The sequence below is a fragment of the Ictalurus punctatus genome, unplaced genomic scaffold, assembly GCF_001660625.3.
Source record: "Ictalurus punctatus breed USDA103 unplaced genomic scaffold, Coco_2.0 tig00004965, whole genome shotgun sequence".
Lineage (NCBI taxonomy): Eukaryota > Metazoa > Chordata > Actinopteri > Siluriformes > Ictaluridae > Ictalurus > Ictalurus punctatus.
In genome coordinates, this window is record NW_026521104.1 from 48,119 (window position 1) to 63,613 (window position 15,495).

The window sequence follows — 15,495 nt, forward strand, 5'->3', positions numbered from 1 at the left end:
ACGTAGAAATTCAAACTAAGGTTCTAGAAGCACGTAAAAGTTCTAAATACTGTTGTAGTAACATGTAGTCATTCAAAACAGTGTTCCAGCAGCACAAAGTCATTCAAAAGAATGCTCTAGCAGCATGGAATACAACACACACACACACAAGGCTATAGCGGAGTTGGGATAAAGGGCATTAGGGTGACACTGCTCGTTAGGGTCAGGGAGGAATCCGACCGAGCTAAAGAGGAGGAGGCCGGATGGGCTGGCTGGTGCTAACTAGGCGTGCCTGTTTGGCCCGGGACTACAAGAGCGGAGCGCCGCGTACGAGTGGCGAAGCCCTGACACTGGCAAAGACAGAAGGAGTCTTCTGACCTACACCTATAATCACATTTTCTTGTTGGACATGCTTTCTCCCCTACAACTAACAATGTCTTACTCTCGTCTTTGCTGCTCTGTTCAGCTCTTCCTACTTTCCTACTGACTGTTTCCCACCCACCTAGTCAACTTTTATTCAACATTTGTTCTTTTCATCTAGACTTTAAATTTATTTACTCTTCACCATCTATTCATATGCTTTCAGTTTGAATGAAAGTGAGCAAGTGATTTCTAGCATGCTAGCCGTGTTAATGAATGATAGCGACCATGCAAAGTTTGCTCCAGTCGAAGAATAGCTTGTTTCTCTATGAATGGGACTGTTGTGTAAACTTCTCCTTTGAAACTGCTTTATCCTCTTTACTCTGAAGCTAAAATTTTTAGCACGGTTTCTCGGGCTTGTATAATCTGACGTGATAAAAAAAAGCTGGGTGATAATCTGGTCTTTTCTCTGGAACTGAACATTTAAAACATTGAGCAGCTCTGTGACGTCCACCAGGAAAGCCAGGTCAGAAAGCCATTTCTTATCCATGGGCTCTTGAATACTACCAATCTTGCTTTCCTGAAAAGCTCTGATCTCATCACGCAGATCAAAAAATCTCCTGAGAACTTTTCCTCTGCTCAGCCATCTAACCTCCTGGTGGTACAACACATCACCATATTGTGCATCCATCTCATCCAACAATACCTTGAACTGCAGGTGAGAGAGCGCCTTGGAGCGTATATCATTCACAATTTTGACGGCATCACGTCCACAAACCCGATGGATTGGGCACATAGCTGTTCTTGATGTAAAATACAAGAAATCTGATAGCTGGCCCGTGTGGCATTTTCTTGAGCTGATGAAGGACATAGCAGCGCGCTCTGCTCAGATCGAAGTTTAGCAAGCAGCTCGCTAGCCTCCTGTTTTCATGCCTCGCCGCTGTCCTTTGAGAAAGCTGAAGAACATTTTGTTTCATAATGACGGATTTTGTACTCTTTCAAAACAGCAACTGACTGCTTGCAAACTAGACACACTGCCTTTGAATTGATTTCAGTAAATAAAAAGTCATCTTGCCAAATCTTTTAAAATTTCCTCTTGTCTGTGTGCCAGTGCCTGGATCTCTCCACTATTACCTGTTTGTTGACTGTCGCAATGCATGCTGGCCTTGAAGTACGCATGTACATTAAATAAAATTCTAATTCTTATTCTCTACATTTAATTTCAATTTACATTTTTTGTAGCTCAAATTAAAATTAATAAAAAAATTAAATTAGAAATGAAGATCAGCATCAATCAAATCCCCTCCCCTCCCCCCCATATGGCATGGCGGGCCAAATCAAAAGTCACCATCTCTGTTCTAACTGTTGTAGTAGCACGTAGTCATTTGAACTAATGTCACAGTAGCACGTAGTCATTCGAACTAAGGTTCAAGAAGCGCATAATAATTCTAAATACTGTTGTAGTAGCACCTAGTCATTCGAACTAATGTGACATTAGCGTGGTGACATTAGCGCAAAGTCATTCAAAAGAATGTTCTAGCAGCATGGAATACAACACACACACACACACACACACACACACACACACACACACACACAAGGCTATAGCGGAGCCTATAGTCAGGCGCGCTGTGCTTTACACGGCCCCCAACGCGCTCTGCTTCCGATACTACACACACCACTCGACAGCTGCAAAGACATCAGGCTCGTTCCCAAGGCTCCTCTTTAACTCGGCCCAGAACGCATACGACGGCCGTGCCTGCTTTTCGCCCGTTTTTACACACCACATCGCACCAAATGCGCAGCCCGCCGGCTTGAGTACAACGCGCGCCGCGCCTTTTCATGTCCGCTGCACGAGACTGTTGCTCTCTAGCCGGCCAGGCCGGGCCACGGGGGAAACGAGAAAGCCCGTCCTTGCTCAGCGTGTGCTTCAACGTTTTGAATCTCGTCTTGCTAGTGGGATTTTCACCGAGAAATGCCATGAGAAAACACATCTGAGCGCGCGCCGCGTCCGTGCATTCATTCAGGGGCGCCCGAGTTGAGTCTACAACGCTCTCATATCTGTTTTTAAGACCAGCCCCCGGCCGCTGGGAGGGAGGATCATCCTGTGTTACACACTAACGTACAGTGTACAACTCGTGTATTCTACGTAGTTCCAAGAGAGATGGCAGAAGTCGCACCCGCTCCCGCCGCCGCGCCGGCCAAAGCGCCCAAGAAGAAAGCAGCTTCGAGAGCAAAAAAAGCCGGCCCTAGCGTCGGCGAACTGATCGTCAAAGCCGTTTCCTCGTCTAAGGAGAGGAGCGGCGTGTCTCTCGCTGCTCTGAAGAAAGCGCTGGCTGCCGGCGGATACGATGTGGAGAAGAACAATTCCCGCGTCAAGATCGCTGTTAAGGGTCTCGTGACTAAAGGCACTCTGGTGCAGACCAAAGGGACCGGCGCGTCTGGCTCTTTCAAGCTGAACAAGAAGCAGACCGAATCCAAGAAGCCCGTGAAGAAAGCCGCGCCCAAAGCGAAAAAGCCCGCCGCCAAAAAGCCCGCCGCTACTAAGAAGCCCAAGAAGGTAGCGGCCAAGAAACCCGCCGCCGCGGCCAAGAAGTCTCCTAAGAAGGCGAAGAAGCCCACAGCCGCCGCAAAGAAAGCCACCAAGAGCCCGAAGAAGGCGAAAAAGCCCGCGACCCCTAAAAAGGCAGCCAAGAGCCCCAAGAAAGCGAAAGCTGTCAAGCCCAAGACCACAAAGCCTAAAGCGGCAAAGGCGAAGAAGGCAGCACCCAAAAAGAAGTAAAGACGTTTGTTTCTTTCATGCTTTTGTTCCTTAAACGGCTCTTTTAAGAGCCACCCATATTTTCCTTTAAAGAGCGACAATTCATTTTCAGTCAAGCTTTATGGAATCAAAGCAATACACGTTAGAAACATTCAATAGTATGGATACACATATCTGCTACATATGTACACATAACCACACGCTGATACTGATTTTAGTACAGTAGGATAGAATCCTGATCGTGATTCCTAAACGTCATTCCTGATCTCCAAAACGATCACAGAATATGTAGGATAACATATTGATCCATAATAAATCAATGTTAATGATAAGAATAAATAAATTCAGTATATAGTTGTTACTTCGTGCTTTTGTATGAATATTCCCTTCTGTCTGTTTTCATTCGCGCGCTCGCGCTCTCTCTCACACACACACGCACAAACAGGGGTGGGAGGGTTGACGCTGGAATTCGACGGCCTGTTTATGATTGGCTAATGCGCCACTGCGTTCTTAGCGAATAAGAGAGTGGCCGTTTTGTCTATATCACGGAGAGCTCGGGGTGTAACGTTCATTTCGGAGTTGTTGATAAAACAGATTTGAGCATCAAGATGAGTGGCAGAGGAAAAACCGGCGGAAAGGCTAGAGCTAAGGCCAAGACTCGTTCATCCAGGGCTGGACTTCAGTTCCCCGTGGGACGTGTGCACAGGCTTCTGCGTAAAGGCAACTATGCCGAGCGCGTCGGTGCCGGCGCTCCGGTCTACCTGGCCGCAGTGTTGGAGTATCTGACCGCTGAGATCCTGGAGTTGGCCGGTAACGCCGCCCGTGATAATAAGAAGACCCGTATCATTCCCCGCCACTTACAGCTCGCCGTGCGTAACGACGAGGAGCTGAACAAACTGCTCGGCGGAGTGACCATCGCTCAGGGTGGTGTGCTACCGAACATTCAGGCTGTGCTTCTGCCTAAAAAGACCGAGAAGGCCGTTAAGACCAAGTAAACTCGTCCACCGCTGCTTTGTCAGTACCCAAAGGCTCTTTTAAGAGCCACCATCTCTGCTTAAAAAGTGCAGTTTTTACACCCGTTTTTCTACTGAAGTCAGCACGTTTATTAATAATAATAGTGGTAGTTAGCCTGTTGCTTAAATGAAATCTAAGGGGTGAAAGTGCACTTCTAAGACAGCATATTTGTAAATAAAAAAGGACTCGATAATTTTCTAGTCATGATTTGATACCATATTTAAGTAATGACTATAAGAACTATAATAGCAGTTAGCGTGCTGGTTAAATGAAGTCTGAGGAGTGAAAATGGTTTGTGACGGCGTTGTGTGTGTTCCTAATGAACAAAGCAGAGAGCGCGCCAATAGAATTGTGGCGGGCGTCTTGTGTTTCGAACGGAGGCAGAGAAGACGGTCCAATAGTCAACAGGTGACGTAAAACGTTCTATCGAATAGCAGACGAGCGCGTTCGAGACGCCCAATCGGCGCAGGGTGGCGTTATGGCTTAAAAAGGCCGCGTTCGAGCGCACCGTTTATTCTGTTTTTCTATCCGTGAAGTGCAGAGCTCGACACTATGGCAAGAACCAAGCAGACCGCCCGTAAGTCCACCGGTGGCAAGGCGCCAAGGAAGCAGCTCGCTACTAAGGCTGCTCGCAAGAGTGCGCCGGCTACCGGCGGCGTGAAGAAGCCTCACCGTTACAGGCCCGGCACCGTGGCTCTGAGGGAGATCCGTCGTTATCAGAAGTCTACTGAGCTGCTCATCCGCAAGCTGCCCTTCCAGCGCCTGGTGCGAGAAATCGCTCAGGACTTCAAGACCGACTTGCGTTTCCAGAGCTCGGCCGTCATGGCCCTGCAGGAGGCGAGCGAGGCATACCTGGTCGGTCTGTTCGAGGACACCAATCTGTGCGCTATCCACGCCAAGAGAGTGACCATCATGCCCAAGGATATTCAGCTGGCCCGCCGTATTCGCGGAGAACGCGCTTAAACCACAACTCCGTCTAATAAACACAAAGGCTCTTTTAAGAGCCACTTCATCGTCTCAGAAAACAGCTAATTTTCTTTCTTGGGCTGTTTAAGTATTAGAACGTGGTACAGAGAGAGAGAAGGAACAGTAATAATAATGTTTGTATATATGTATGTGTGTGTAAATGAAGTGCACGGCTTTCTTTTTTTATCAACATTATAGAAAGGTTGGTTATTTATTTTGCATTTTCATGATAAATATAGTCCTATGAGTATTACGTGATGTTTGTTTTTATAGATGAGCCGTTAATTGTGGTTATGTCCGAACAATACAATGCACAGGAATGAGCTGTGTCATTAAAATAGCTCAAACTTACCTTCTGTTTCGGGCGGCGTTGTGCTGGATGGAGCTTGACTGCCCCCGTGTGTCCAAACTCGGGAACGGCAATTTTCTAGAAGCGGATTTTAGGGCAAGAGCTATTACATCATACATACATTTCATCCATCATCCCTTTTGTCCCGTCCATGATAATTGTTTTTGTAATTTAATGATTGTAGACATGACCTCATCTTTGAAATCTTATTCCCTATTTGTGGATATTCTCTCTCTCTCTCATATATATATATATATATATATATATATATATATGTCCACTGTATTAAATATTATTTAATGTGTAAAACGAGTTAGAAGACGGTTTTAGTAGAAACATATAAGTATCACTTTCATTCAAACTGAAAGCATATGAATAGATGGTGAAGAGTAAATAAATTTAAAGTCTAGATGAAAAGAACAAATGTTGAATAAAAGTTGACTAGGTGGGTGGGAAACAGTCAGTAGGAAAGTAGGAAGAGCTGAACAGAGCAGCAAAGACGAGAGTAAGACATTGTTAGTTGTAGGGGAGAAAGCATGTCCAACAAGAAAATGTGATTATAGGTGTAGGTCAGAAGACTCCTTCTGTCTTTGTCAGTGTCAGGGCTTCGCCACTCGTACGCGGCGCTCCGCTCTTGTAGTCCCGGGCCAAACAGGCACGCCTAGTTAGCACCAGCCAGCCCATCCGGCCTCCTCCTCTTTAGCTCGGTCGGATTCCTCCCTGACCCTAACGAGCAGTGTCACCCTAATGCCCTTTATCCCAACTCCGCTATAGCCTTGTGTGTGTGTGTGTTGTATTCCATGCTGCTAGAGCATTCTTTTGAATGACTTTGTGCTGCTGGAACACTGTTTTGAATGACTACATGTTACTACAACAGTATTTAGAACTTTTACGTGCTTCTAGAACCTTAGTTTGAATTTCTACGTGTTACTAGAATACCATTTTCAGTTACTTCCTGTTGCTAGTCTTAATATGAATAACTTTGTGCTGCTAAAGCCCCATTTTGCATTGCTCAGATTATACAAGCCCGAGAAACCGTGCTACAACCCTGTTGAGTTGTACTCATCTCTGCATTTATCAGACTGCTAGAATTACCCAAAAGCCTGAACATTCGTGGGAGAGCAGCACTTCAGAAGTGCCCCCCCCTCTCTCTCACTCACACACACACACAGCAAGAGAGAAAGCGAAAGAAAATTGATTGCTCTTTGTATGAAAAGTGGGGGGCTCTTAAAAGAGCCGTTGGGTTGATGAAGACGGCGGTAACGCGCTTTACTTGGAGCTGGTGTACTTGGTGACGGCCTTTGTGCCCTCGGACACGGCGTGCTTGGCCAGCTCGCCGGGAAGCAACAGGCGCACGGCAGTCTGGATCTCCCTGGAGGTGATGGTGGAGCGCTTGTTGTAGTGAGCCAGACGAGAAGACTCACCGGCGATGCGCTCAAAAATATCATTCACGAAGGAGTTCATGATGCCCATGGCCTTGGATGAGATGCCGGTGTCAGGGTGCACCTGTTTCAGGACCTTGTACACGTAGATGGCGTAGCTCTCCTTCCGGGACTTTCTGCGCTTCTTGCCTCCTTTGCCGGCCGTCTTGGTCACGGCTTTCTTTGATCCCTTCTTGGGCGCGGTCTTGGCTGGATCGGGCATAATGCTGCTTCTCGAATAAACGAACAGAAAATGACTAACGCCCGCCTCGCGCCCGCTCTATTTACAGACCCACATGCTAATGACGTCCACACAAGACACCTTTTTTTGATTGGCCAAAATTCGATACCTCCTACTGCTCCTCCCTCCTCCGCTACGCTTTGTTTCAATTCCCGCCGTTGTATTTACAGTGCAACGTGCACTATGAAAAAACAATTGGCTTGAAAAAAATTACACACACACACACATACATACATACATACATACATACATACATACATACATACATATATATAGAGAGAGAGAGAGAGAGAAAGAGAAAGAAACGCGGAAGTAAGTTTCTACTAAAACCGTCTTGTAACTCATTTTAAACACGTTATAATATTTAATACTGTGCATATAAATGTATAAAAAAAAATAAAGTGTGCAAAAAAACAAAAATAAATTCTCTTTATGTACACAGATAGTTCTTATCTATCACTTTTTCTACTTGTGTAGAGCGTTTGATACCTTATGCTTGAAAAAACAGAAAAAACTTGACTTCCCCCACTTCTCTCTCTTATATATATATATGCATGCGTGCGTATGAGAAAGAGAAATATAGAAGTTTCTACTAAAATCATTTTCTAAATTGTTTTAATCAAACAAGTTACAATATTTAATATATATGTATCTAATATTGTATACTGTACGATATTATATATAATACAATATTTAATATATACGGAGTTATATATATATATAAAAAGAGAGAGAGAATTATTACAAAAAAATACAAATAGATCTACCACTTACGCTACTTCTGTACAGCGTTTGATGCCTTATGCTTCACGAAAGAAAAAGCCTTCCCCCCCCACACGGAAGAGCTCTTTTTCTAGACATGTGGGTGGCTCTTAAAAGAGCCGTTGTGTTCGCGTCGTTCGGTGTTAGAGCGTTTAACCGCCGAAACCGTACAGGGTGCGTCCTTGGCGTTTCAGGGCGTACACCACATCCATGGCGGTCACGGTCTTTCTCTTGGCATGCTCGGTGTAGGTGACGGCGTCGCGGATCACGTTCTCCAGGAACACTTTCAGCACACCGCGAGTCTCTTCATAGATCAGACCAGAAATACGCTTTACACCACCACGGCGAGCCAGACGGCGAATAGCCGGCTTGGTGATTCCCTGGATGTTATCGCGAAGCACCTTGCGATGGCGCTTAGCGCCTCCTTTGCCGAGTCCCTTACCACCCTTGCTTTTTTTTTTTTTTTTTAATGAGTTTTATTGAAATTATACAAAATTCACAATCTTACACAAGTCATATTCAGAAAGAAAGGGAGAGAAAAAACTTACATAGTCAAAGTACAATTACACGCAAATAGAGTCCCACACTGAAGAGTCTTTAAACCAAGATGTGCTGCTTTTAAGTCTTCTTAGCTCTTTTTGAATGTCCTTGAATACAACATCACTGGATATAAACGTTTGATTTATAGTCATTCTGGACCTTGTTTTCCAGAGTTTAGATTTAGTCAAACATATTATGAACCAAATGAAGTCATGCTGAGTCTTGCTACAATTTTCTTTAAAAATGCCATAGAAAATTGAGTTCATATTTATTTCTATATTGAGACCAATGATTTTTAATTTAGCCCATGTTTCTTTAGCGCGATAACACTCTAACAGGAAATGTTCGAGTGTTTCCTCTTCATTACAATTAGGCATCGGGCATTTACTGGTTTTTACAAAACAGCTCCATTTTACAACCGCTCTTACTGGGAGCCTTCTTACAGCGACTAACCAAGTTGTATCTCTCAGGTGTTCAGATAGGATTTTATTCTGTAAATTTTGGAGACATTCTTTGTTTTGGTCTTCCTCCAAATTTCTGAAAGCCACAGGGTTACAATAAACTCGATCAACAATTAAAAGATATATTTCTTTGCTCGAGTCTTTCGCCCAATCGATGTTTAGATCTTTAAATTTGTTAGTGAAGTCGGAAAACATCAGTTTATAATACGGAATTCCTTTCCTCGATGGACCTTTTTTAGATTTCCAGTTAGAGATGTTCCCTATCCATTCGGTTTGCCTGGCAATAGCACTCGCGATGATTTTGCACACTGCTATTTTAGTTTTTAGGGATATATCGACAGCCCCAAGGCCTCCCAGTTCCCTTCTCTTAAAAAGGAGCTCACGTTTTGTAACCTCACGAGTCGTATCCCATATGAAATTACAGCATATTTTATGAAGTCTTTTTACCCAAACTTCTGTCGGAGGTAAGATGCATGATAAAAACAGTATTTTTGATAATAGAAAAGTTTTAATAATATTTATTCTAGTTTTATAACTTAGATTACATGATTTCCATTTATCAATTTCATCTTGTATTATTTCTTCTTTTTTTGACCAGTTATGGTCGACACAGCCATTATTATCTATATATATACCTAAAACCTTTAATTGCTGAACTTCTGGGACATCTATGGGAAATTTATTTTTTTCATTTCCAATCCAGACACATTCCGTTTTAGCTTTATTTAAGGAGGCTCCAGAGACTTGCTCATACTCGCTAAAATATTCAAAGATGATGTCTAGTTCTTGTTTAGATTTCACAAATACAGTTATGTCATCAGCATAAGCAGAGATCACGACTCTGTTCTTTCCTATTTGAAGACCTTTAAGTCTATGATCATCTTGGATTTTTTGTACAAGTGGGTTTATAGATAAAATATACAGGGCTGCACTCAGAGGGCACCCTTGCTTTACACCCCGCATAACTTCAAATGGTTCAGTCAAAGAACCGTTAACATTTACTTCAACCGTCGATTTAACATAAAGGCATTTAATCATGTTTATGAAATTTTCAGGGAATTGATACAGTTTTAAAATCTCCCACAAATAGTCTCTTGAGATGTAGTCAAATGCTTTTCTTTGGTCCAAAGCCACAATGTAAAAACTGTCACCATTTTTATCAAAAACTAGTTCTCTTAATGTGTTCAAGTTGTCCCACATAAATCTTCCCTTTATTGCACATGTTTGTTGTTTAGCTATTATTACATCCAAATAGTCACTCATCCTGTTCATAATGGTCTTTGCAAAAATCTTATAATCGACATTCATTAGGGTGAGATGTCTCCAGTTGTTGATATCACTCATTTCACCCTTTTTATACAACAAGGATAAAACGCCTTCATAGAACGAGTCATGCATGTAACCTCTAGCGATCCCATCATTGAAGGCTTGCGTTAATATTTTAGCCAAATCTATGGCGCATGCATGATAAAAATCAGACGGGAGACCATCTTTCCCTGGAGACTTTTTTAGATTTAATTGTTTAATGGCATCAACAACCTCAGCCTCTTTTATTTCCTCACCTAAGCTCTTGGAAGGCGGGTCAACACTATTTTTTACATTCAAAAAGGTTTTCAGGAGTTTATTATCTATTTCAATTGAGTTGTACATGTTTGAACAAAGGATCCGAACAGCATCTCTGACGTCTTTAGGATTTTTCACTATAGTTCCATTATCTGTTTTAATGGCTTCGATATATTGGGCTTCTTTCCTTTTATTAAATAGTGAAATTGCTTTTGTTTGATTTAGAAGTTCATCGGAAATTATTCCTGCTCGGACTTGAATGTTCAGTAAAAACTCACTATTTAAAGTTTCTATCTCTTTTTTCAAATCCTTTAAGTTGTTTTCCTCACTTTCATCTCTTGTATTTTTCAGTTTTAGGTTTATATATTGTGTCATAATTGTATTGTACTTCTCATTTTTTTCTTTATTAAAACATAGACATTTGTATTTAAGAAATTTTTTAATCTGAATCTTAAAAACTTCCCACAAATCACAATAATTGGTAGTGAGGATATCTAAAGTTTTAATCCTATTAATTTCTTCTTTTAATTCTACAATCAATAAAGGACTTTTCAAAATTTGTGTGTTTAATTTCCAATAGTTTCTTCTTTCTTCATTTTTAAATCTAATGCCACATATAACTGTCAAGTGGTCCGACTCAACCAAGAGTTTTGTTGTATAAAATTTTGCCTCAAAATTATTATTAATATATATCCTGTCAATTCTAGTTTTACATGTTTTATCAAACCTTGTAAAGTCCACTTTCTCTGGATATAATGTCCTAAATATGTCGGTGAAATGCTGTTCATTCATTATAGATTTAAGGACACCACCTTCTCTCCTAATTTTACATATTTTGGAAGACATTTTATCATTATAATCTGTGATTGTATTAAAATCACCGCATACAATGGTATAGAAACCGACACACAGGAGCATTTTAAGCTTTTTAAAAAGCCGGATTTTACCAACAGTATCCTGTGCTGTGTATACATTTATTACTCTAATTTTTTTTGTGCAATAAAACACATCTATAAACATTAATCGACCAGGAATTATTTCACGGCTCTTAATTATTTTAAATTTATTGTTATAAAATAAGGTCGCAATACCATCAGCTTTACTTTCACCTATTGAAAAGATTGAAGGACCTTTGATCCATAAACTTTGAGCGTCCTGTACCACCCTTGCCTCTTCCAGACATGATGCTGCTCCCGAAGTCAAGTCACTCAATAAAACTTCTCGCGCAGCGCCCACCTATTTATCCACACTCGACAGGACCTAGTTGAGAACAGGCGAGGAGGCGGGCCTAACGCCAACGGTCACACAATAGCTCTCTTTTTCTAAAACAAACACTAGGCACTGCTTTTCACCTGCTAACGTCTTCTTCTTCCCCATTCTCTCTCTCTCTCTCTCTAATCACTGGCCTTCTCTTTTCACATTTCCATTTTCACTATCTGTGTTACAGTCGATGTACACACTGTGTTTGAACCTAAATGTCATGCATCAACCAAAACTGCGCCGCCAGAATGACGTATATATGTATGCGCCGCCAGAATAAGCTGAGCTTAAGATTGGCAAAATATGTCGCAGCAGTTGCATTCGTCAAATAAACTATGAGCAATTAAGTAGTGCCAATGAGATAATTACAGCAATGCGTAATGTCCAATAAGCTCAAAAAGAGTCGGACTCCTCGCACACTTTATTCTACTTGGCCAATCAAACACAGTTATGAACTGGGATTCTGATAGTTGTGCGCCTTTAACTCACTGTGTAGAAAAATGAGGTCAGCTATATAGACAACAATTTTCATTACGTATTTAATTACTTCGATTGAGGTCATTATTAGAAGTAGTAGTAGTAATAGTAAAATACCTACAACCTACCTTCTGTTTTAGGCGGCGTGTGTTGTGCTGGATGGAACATGACTGCCCTCGTGTGGCCAAACTCGGGAACGGCAATTTCCCAAAAATTGCAGTATTCTCTTATTAAGCTTTTAATAGCGGTGTTTATAAGTCTATATTTGTATTATTTGGCAAATAGTGGGGTAAGAAGTAATAGATGCTATGGACATTCATGTTTCTCTCACCACTGGGGCAGAGGTGGCTTAGTGGTTAAGGCTCTGGTTTACTGATCAGAAGGTCAGGTCACCATATCATGACCCTGTGCTCTGACCCCAGCTTCCTGACATGTTGGGGTATGTGAAGAAAACAATTTCACTGTGCTCTACTGCATATGTGACCAATAAAGACTCATTATGTAGACTTATACATGACATTTTTAATTCTAAAACAGCTGCTAAACTATGTGCAGACTAAATTATGTGCAGATGTAAAAACAAAATGCTAAACACATTCTCTATTTGTGTGTGTTTTTTTGTACTGTATGTGTATTTCATCAGTGTTGCTATGAGCTTATTTCTCGTAGAATAATAATAATAATAATAATAATAATAATAATAATAATAATAATAATAACGCAGCTCATCTGTGTTATTACTGTGCATTGTCTAGTTTTCACGTATCAAGGACAATAGACGGAGCTTCTGAACTGTTTAACAGCATTATTATTATTATTATTATTATTATTATTATTATTATTATTAGTTGGCCAATTATTTTTTTGATTAATCGTATGGGGTGGAGCGAACTTTCAGTACCATTTGTTTTTGTTTATTTAATATAAAGTCCACAAACTGAGTGTAACAAATATAAACTTCACAGTAAAACTTTACACAACTGTTTGTACAAAACAGAAAAGAACCCAACACACACACACACACACACACACACACACACACACACACACACACACACACACACACACACACACCAGAATATATATTATTAATTTAGGACTATAGTTTAATTCGGTGCTTTTTGTGCATCTATAAAAAAAACTAATGCATAATATATATAATATATATATATATATATATATATATATATATATATATATATATATATATATATATATATATATATATATATAGTCCTAAATGAATAATAAAAACTCACTTTCATTGCACCTTGTGGTTTCTGTTCCTCGGTGTCTTTAGACATTATTTTACTTTTGATCATAATGTTTGAATTAGACATTACAGATCTTACTCGCGCTACACTCTGTATCAGCGCGTCTACACCGCGCGTGACCAGCAACGTGTCCTCGTTACTAACATGTCACTTCCGACAGAATTTACACTGCAAGCGCGCAGATACAGCATATAATGACAAACTTAAATTAAACTAAACCTTTTGAACAGCTTGCACCAGTTTCCCCTGCTCCTTACACACAGTGTAGCATTTTGGATATAAACATAAGTTCAATTCAATTAAATTTTATTTGTATAGTGCTTTTTACAATAGACATTGTCTCAAAGCAGCTTTACAGAAATATCAACACGGTATACAGATATTAAAGGTGCGAATTTATCCCAACTGAGCAAGACACTGAGTGGCGACGGTGGCAAGGAAAAACTCCCTAAGATGTTTTAAGAGGAAGAAACCTTGAGAGGAACCCGACTCAGAAGGAACCCATCCTCATCTGGGTAACAACAGATAGTGTGAAAAAGTTCATTATGGATTCATATGAAGTCTGTATGGCGTTAGGAGCAGCCGTAATCACACGAGTTGAAATTCATGTTAGACGCTCTGTTGTCATCGATAGCAAAGTAAGCAGGATAATTGTTAGTGTAAAGAAGATTGTACTGCTATTCCTCCTAAGGCCACATCGACTGAAGGGGAGAAGAGAACATATTTATTCATTCATTTATCTTACACAAAATTTTATTTTCATTAATAGTTTGTTTACGTACACACACACACAGACACACGCACACGCACACGCACGCACGCACGCACACGCACACACACACACACACACACACACACACACAGTCGGGGCCAAAAGTCTGAGAGCACTAGTGGGAAATGTTTCTATTTTGCATGTTTTTATTATTTAATTTTAACATTTTCATTCGAAATTGTATTATTGACTACAACTTCAGTAAAAAAAAAAAACAAACAAAAAAAAAAAAACGGAGAATCTTTAAAATATTTACAAGAGATTCAGAGTTTCTTAATGTTTACAATTGCAGAATTAAAAGAATATATAAATATCCAATATATTAAACATTTACTTTCTTTGTTTTAAATATTAATAAATTCTAACCAATTTATTTCAAAATGTAAGAGAAAAAAAAATCCAGATTTTCAATGTGGTCTCAGACATTTGTGTGTGTGTGTGTGTGTGTGTGTGTGTGTGTGTGTGTGTGTGTGTGTGTGTGTGTGTGTGTGTTTCTGTGTTCTACTATACTGTATTCTTACCTTGCGCAAAAATATATATACATTATAGGAACATTTGATAGGTTGTGTTTTTAATCTATAAAAGGTATTGTCTTTTTAAATGATGACAATTTACAAGTGATATTAAATCAATCATAGTGTACTGTAAAATGAGATTTTTTTTAAATACTTGAAATCAGTTTGATACTTGAAATCAGAATTTCTTACCTTCTTTGACATAGATCAGAAAGTCATTTCTTTGACCCTTTAAACTCTGACCTGTCCACTTGGTGTATCACTAAATGGTTATTTAGTTTATTTAAAAGGCAAATGCACTTTGTGTTCTTCAAATGCAAATAAGTTTGACTCAAACGACAGTCTACAGAAAAGTTTAAAAAAACATGAAGCAAAAAGCTTCCATTTACATTTTATACATACATAAATATATACATATATAATATAGGTATAGGTTTTATCCAGCAAGATAATTGATTTATGAATCAATCAATGTCTGATTCATAAAAACTGTTGTACAAATGTGTGACGCAAAAGCAAAAATGTCAGGCTAAAACTGATGTGACGGATCATCCAGCATTCCCTTTAGTCATCTGATGATACATTTATTATAGATTCTCCTTCAAACATTGTTTAATTGACTTTCAGAGTTAAGAAGTTTTCATTTTTGGCAATGAGACACAGAATCATTACTGTGACAAAACATTAATAACTTCTCCATTTGAACTGTTAAAATGTGCAGATTCATTGTATTTCAATATGAAACTGTTCTCAAAAAATATTAGACACCAGGATAATATT

General features: G+C 40.1%; 4 protein-coding genes across 4 annotated transcripts; 3 read left to right on the forward strand and 1 right to left on the reverse strand.

The window, feature by feature from the left end:
• The first annotated feature begins 1,654 nt into the window (after positions 1-1,654).
• LOC128631130 (histone H1-like) lies at positions 1,655-3,394 on the forward strand. The gene has a single exon (XM_053679245.1). The coding sequence runs from the start codon at positions 2,504-2,506 to the stop codon at positions 3,119-3,121; it is 618 nt and encodes a 205-aa protein (XP_053535220.1). The 5' UTR covers positions 1,655-2,503; the 3' UTR covers positions 3,122-3,394.
• Positions 3,395-3,545: 151 nt separating this feature from the next.
• LOC108261415 (histone H2A) lies at positions 3,546-4,528 on the forward strand. Its single transcript, XM_053679247.1, has one exon. The coding sequence runs from the start codon at positions 3,709-3,711 to the stop codon at positions 4,093-4,095; it is 387 nt and encodes a 128-aa protein (XP_053535222.1). The 5' UTR covers positions 3,546-3,708; the 3' UTR covers positions 4,096-4,528.
• Positions 4,529-4,545: 17 nt separating this feature from the next.
• On the forward strand, positions 4,546-5,124 carry LOC128631131 (histone H3). Its single transcript, XM_053679246.1, has one exon. The coding sequence runs from the start codon at positions 4,667-4,669 to the stop codon at positions 5,075-5,077; it is 411 nt and encodes a 136-aa protein (XP_053535221.1). The 5' UTR covers positions 4,546-4,666; the 3' UTR covers positions 5,078-5,124.
• Positions 5,125-6,640: 1,516 nt separating this feature from the next.
• Positions 6,641-7,240, reverse strand: LOC128631132 (histone H2B-like). The gene has a single exon (XM_053679248.1). It carries the CDS (start codon positions 7,071-7,073, stop codon positions 6,699-6,701), a length of 375 nt encoding a protein of 124 aa, XP_053535223.1. The 5' UTR covers positions 7,074-7,240; the 3' UTR covers positions 6,641-6,698.
• Positions 7,241-15,495: the final 8,255 nt, after the last annotated feature.

Coding starts and splice junctions, on each gene's coding strand:
- LOC128631130 (XM_053679245.1), top strand. CDS start 2,504: ATGGCAGAAGTCGCACCCGCTCCCGCCGCCGCGCCGGCCAAAGCGCCC.
- LOC108261415 (XM_053679247.1), top strand. CDS start 3,709: ATGAGTGGCAGAGGAAAAACCGGCGGAAAGGCTAGAGCTAAGGCCAAG.
- LOC128631131 (XM_053679246.1), top strand. CDS start 4,667: ATGGCAAGAACCAAGCAGACCGCCCGTAAGTCCACCGGTGGCAAGGCG.
- LOC128631132 (XM_053679248.1), bottom strand. CDS start 7,073: ATGCCCGATCCAGCCAAGACCGCGCCCAAGAAGGGATCAAAGAAAGCC.